This window comes from Protobothrops mucrosquamatus, unplaced genomic scaffold (genome assembly GCF_001527695.2).
Source record: "Protobothrops mucrosquamatus isolate PMUCROS unplaced genomic scaffold, P.Mucros_1.0 scaffold1038, whole genome shotgun sequence".
Taxonomy (NCBI): domain Eukaryota; kingdom Metazoa; phylum Chordata; class Lepidosauria; order Squamata; family Viperidae; genus Protobothrops; species Protobothrops mucrosquamatus.
This window is the reverse complement of record NW_015387270.1, coordinates 20,429-25,129: the sequence shown is the minus strand read 5'-3', so window position 1 is coordinate 25,129 and position 4,701 is coordinate 20,429. Positions and strand designations below refer to the sequence as shown.

Below are 4,701 nucleotides of genomic sequence, written 5' to 3'. Positions count from 1 at the left end.
AAGTCCAAATAATTTTATTAAATGTTACTGTAATATTATGGTTCTGGAGGTGAGCTCCAAAAAGGAGAATTAGCATAGTGTTGCAATTCAGATACTGAACTAGGATAGGAAAGAATCAGGGTTAAATTCACACTTAGCTATTTATGTAATTTCACCGAGTGGCTTTTCCTTTAGAGATACAAGAATGACTGATTCAACCTGCCACATGAAATGAAATTGGAAAAAAGTTTTGAAGCACTATTGTGTACAAATACTTTGTACCTAGAAGAATGCAGGATATATGCAGGATCAATCATATAATATCAAAAGTCAACCATTGTCTCTTCTCTACTATGAACTACAATTATGATAGGGAAAATCAAAATACCCTATTATATATGGTATTTTAATTATCTTTGTTAATGAAGTTTAATAATATACAAAACAAAAATACAAAACCAAGTACAAAAAAGTACTAAAACTATAACCAAAAGTAAAAACGAAAACAATTAAGAAAAAGATACATTAAACAATATATGTAGATTTCAAATTTAAAAGAGAATAAACCTCCTTTGTGGTAAAATTTCATGATATTCGCCTGCTTTACAAAAGTGTAAATATGATACTATAACAGTGTTTCTTAAGAACACTGGGCAATTTTGTTATCTTAATACATATTAAGCATTCTATATTGCTGTTATGCTTGCATAGTATTTCTTCCTTAGATTCTTCATTATAAAATTTTGCATAGAATGTACTCGGGGCTAGTGACAAGCTAGTGTTGTTTATGCCCTCTCCAACTTGAAGCTCTCTCTACACTTCTCATTAACCTCCTTATTACATGCAATAAAATAGGATCTGTAATTCAACACAACTATATTAAGAAATGAAAAACTGGATAGATCGGTAATTGGGCACAACGATACATCATCCTTAATGTCTCCACCAACTGTTCCTATAGCGTCACTTCCCTCCACGGAGAACCCACGCAGGAAAGCAAATCCTCCCACCGCCTAATCCCCCACTTGCTCTCCCTCCAGCCCGCTTGGGACTTAGAATCGCCCACCTTGAGGGAGCGCGAAAAAACAAGGCAAATTAGCTCACCGCAAGCAACAGCCTCCAACACAGGCTGCAAAGAGTCAGCCCCGCCCCTTTACCCACTCAAGGGCGCCACTACAAAGGAGGCCCTCCCTTGCCGACATTAACTGTCGATCGCCGAAGTCGCCTAAACCCTGATTCAACTTTTCTCTTTCCACATAACAAATATTGATGGAGAGCCTTAGAAAACAGAAAATGTGAAAGAAATGTGCCCTTCGGAAGAACTGTGGGGGCATCTGCTGCACCGTAACGAGGCGCGCTGTGGTTTTTTAACAGGCAAATCAGGAGACAGCTCATTTTACTAAGCGAGAGCGACGGAGGCGAAGGGAAAGCCCTCTTCGGCTTTTCCACGCCCTTCGTTTCTTTCAATCTTCGCTTGCTTGACTGACCTCCCCGCTGGGCTAAGATGGCGGCTGCTGTCAGGGCTATCGGGAGCTTGACGCGCTTCACGGCGGCTGCCAAGTATTGCTCGACCCGGAGCAGCCTCTTAGGTGAGAAAGGCTGGAAGGGAAATTTGCAGGCGCTTGGTTAATTGAGTGGGAATAGGAGGAAGCGCACCGACTCTTCATTATGTAGGGTAAGGGAGGAAGGGGGCGTTTCTAGGTTTATTCATGGTCTAAACTGGCACCAGATTATACTCATCCTTTATACTTCTCTCCATTTAATGGGAAGTGATCAAAGAGATTATTTAGCATACTTCACTCCATCGTGCCTTTAATCTCTATCTAGATCAATCTCTATCTAAATCAACCCTTTGAGGAGAAATCCTTGAAATATTTTTCAGGCTTCGAGGAACCCCTGCATATTTAGGCTCAAATATAAGCAGAATTTACAAAATTATTACATTCGTTTCATGCATCTCATTCTCTAAATCCAGCTTCTTTCTTGCTGCTCCTCATTTCCTCTCCCAAAGACCCTGTTGCAAAACTATAGGAGAGGTTGAGGGCTTGCAGCATTAAACACCCCTCCCCTTAATATTTGGACTTCTGGACCTCTCCTTAATTCTTGGCACCTGATGCCAAATCCTCCAGCATCACCACAATTTTTCTTTTTCTGCCACATCCTTCCCCCCCATCCTTTTGGGTGGCTCCTGCTTCCCCAGATGCATGGTAGTCTTGCCAGTTGGGCAGTTTTCCTGCCCACATGGCCTTGATTTGGAGATCAGTTGCAATAATTTTTTGGCATTTTTGAGCTATTTTGGGCTAGTTTTAAGGTGGTGTACAATTTGGGGATTATATGTCAAGCTGTCATATTTGCAAAATGCAGCTCAGGGACACAGATGACATTGGCACATTGAGTTGGGTCAGTCAGCCTCCTCACCTCTTGATGCACCACCAACCCTGCCCAATCCAGCTTCTCCTTTATTTAACTCCTTTCCATCTCCTTTCCCAAGGATCCTTCTGTAGAACTAGAGAGGGGTTCACACCTTACAACCTCCCTTAAATATTTGGGCTTCTCAACCTCCTAAACTTTTGGCACCCTGATGCCAAAGCCTACACATACACTCACACTCTTTTCCTACTCCCCTCTTCCCCCCACTTTGTGAGTGTTTCCTTTTGCTGCTGCTCTGTTGGCCCAGTCCACCCCCAGGTCTCCTGCGCCCATTCTGAGATGGAGCTTCCTGGGCCTATGTACCTGCAAAAATAGAGATTTGTGCCATTAAAGAGGTATTGCAGGTGAGGTGTTGCAGGTGGGGGTGGCAGCAGCATCCCTGTCTCTCTCCAAATCCCCCGCCTCAGTTCATGGTTTGCCTACCTACCTGCTGGCATGTGTGCACGCAGTCCTGTCCAGGTTTCACATATGCTCTGGTCTGGTATGACTAACAACTTAAATAGAAGTTGTCAAGTACAGAATAGTAAAAGCTTAAATAACAGAGTAGATAAATTTATTTCATAACTGAGGGTGAATCTGAATCTAGGTCTCCCTGTTCCAAGTCTAGCATCTTAATCTCTGTGATAGTGGAGAATATTTGTGGTTCAGGATGAATCACTTCAATGGTTAATGCAGCACCTATAAGTTTGGGGTCCTTTCTGAAGTGTTGTAAACCATGAATCCAATTGTACAAGTAATCATAGTGTTATGATGGCATTTGGACCGAAATTTCCACCACTGAGCGATGCAATCATAAAGCACAATGTCACATGACTGAATCATTCACCAACAGCAGTCCTTGTTGCCACTGTAATCCCATTGTAATCTGGTTGTTTGTAAACAGTTTGTAATTAAGGAAAACTAACTAGAAGAATAAAAATGCATAATTATTTTATGTTTTCAAAGATTTTAGAAAAGGATGGTCAAGATGAGAATCTGGTTCCTAAATTTCAAAGAACTTAGTGGTTGTATTTTCTAATTTGTTACAACTTTGATTTTGTAATAAAATGCATTTTGGTGAAAAAAAATACAATAGTTAAAACAAAGATGTAAAAAAACAGTTCCTATGCTTGACTTTTGATTGGATCCTATATAGATAATGGAGAAGAATTGCATCATGATTGACTTTGAAAATTAAGTTACAAATATAGAGCTAGGTTGTTCAGATAGATGTTGTTGGTGCTGTTCCATTCAATGACCTTCCATAAGCTACTTCATGGTGTTGTTATCCACATTCCAGAATTGGATTTGTTGTTCACACTGCTGTTCTATTGAAGCAGTAATCAACAATGGAGCTCACATTTTATTGCTCTTTACATTTTGTCCTACATTCCTCTTTTATGCCTGCAACCCATCAATCAAACTATTTTTGCACATGGGTTTAGTGTTTTTTTAGAAGAGTACTAGATCTGTGTTCATAAATAGCCTTATTGAGACGTTACAAGCATGCGATATTTTACTCTTGTGACATATTATTTGGACAGCTTGATAGATAGTTAAACAAGCTGTTCCATGTATGACCTATATTCACCCAGCCCAACTCATGTTAGGGAGAAGAGTTAATTGTTGATATCAAGCTTGGTAGGATGGGAAATACAGATGGAGGAACACTTCATTCACGTTTCTAAACTATGTTTTAAAAAGGCAGCATCTATTGTCAGCCTTCTTAGGGCTCAGCAATCCTCGGCAATTTGAAGTAATGATTTTCTGCTGCCTTAAGAACTGGTAGGTAGAATTTTAATGCAGCTGTTTGATTATTGCCAGAAAATTGTGGCTGCACCAACTTTATGAATCCAGTCCTCTTGCTACATTCCTTCAGCCTTCTCAGAAAACCATGTGAGGTCCCAAGCAAGTGTTGAAAGAAAAATCTTCATCAGGGTCCAGTCCAAGCGGGGAATAAACAAAATGGAGACTGCTTTAGAAAGAAGGTTGGAGTTTATTGAAGAGCAAAGCCAGACAGAAGCGTGGCTCTGGGAAAGCTGATCACATGTAGCTGGGAGTGGTGGGTTTTTAATACCTTCTTGAGCTTTTGTTTGGAATTGTTCCTGTGGCATGAACTTTGACCTGAATCTGAGTGTGCCTTTCTGGTATTCTGATGGTGGTGGGTTAATCCTATTATGTCCCAAAGGTCATATCCTGCTTCCCTGGGGATGTGGCTGATGACTGTTGGATTTTTGGCGTGAGGGATTGTTGATTCTAGGGATCTTTGTCTTTCTAATCCAAGCTTCCTGGCTCCAATCTTTCTGACAAGAT

General features: G+C 40.7%; 2 protein-coding genes across 2 annotated transcripts in view; one reads left to right on the top strand and one right to left on the bottom strand.

Annotated features, from left to right (window-relative positions):
• The window catches only part of HADHB (hydroxyacyl-CoA dehydrogenase trifunctional multienzyme complex subunit beta), a 23,149-nt gene extending 22,004 nt beyond the window's left edge, over positions 1 to 1,145 (bottom strand). Inside the window, exon 1 of the mRNA XM_015819981.1 lies at positions 1,084 to 1,145. The gene's annotated coding sequence lies outside the window, so the exon portion shown is untranslated. The remainder of the gene's footprint in view (positions 1 to 1,083) is intronic.
• Positions 1,146 to 1,440: 295 nt separating this feature from the next.
• The window catches only part of HADHA (hydroxyacyl-CoA dehydrogenase trifunctional multienzyme complex subunit alpha), a gene marked incomplete at its 3' end in the record, with an annotated part of 23,244 nt that continues 19,983 nt past the window's right edge, over positions 1,441 to 4,701 (top strand). Inside the window, 1 exon segment of the mRNA XM_015819980.2 lies at positions 1,441 to 1,568. Coding sequence (XP_015675466.2) covers positions 1,484 to 1,568 — 85 coding nt within the window.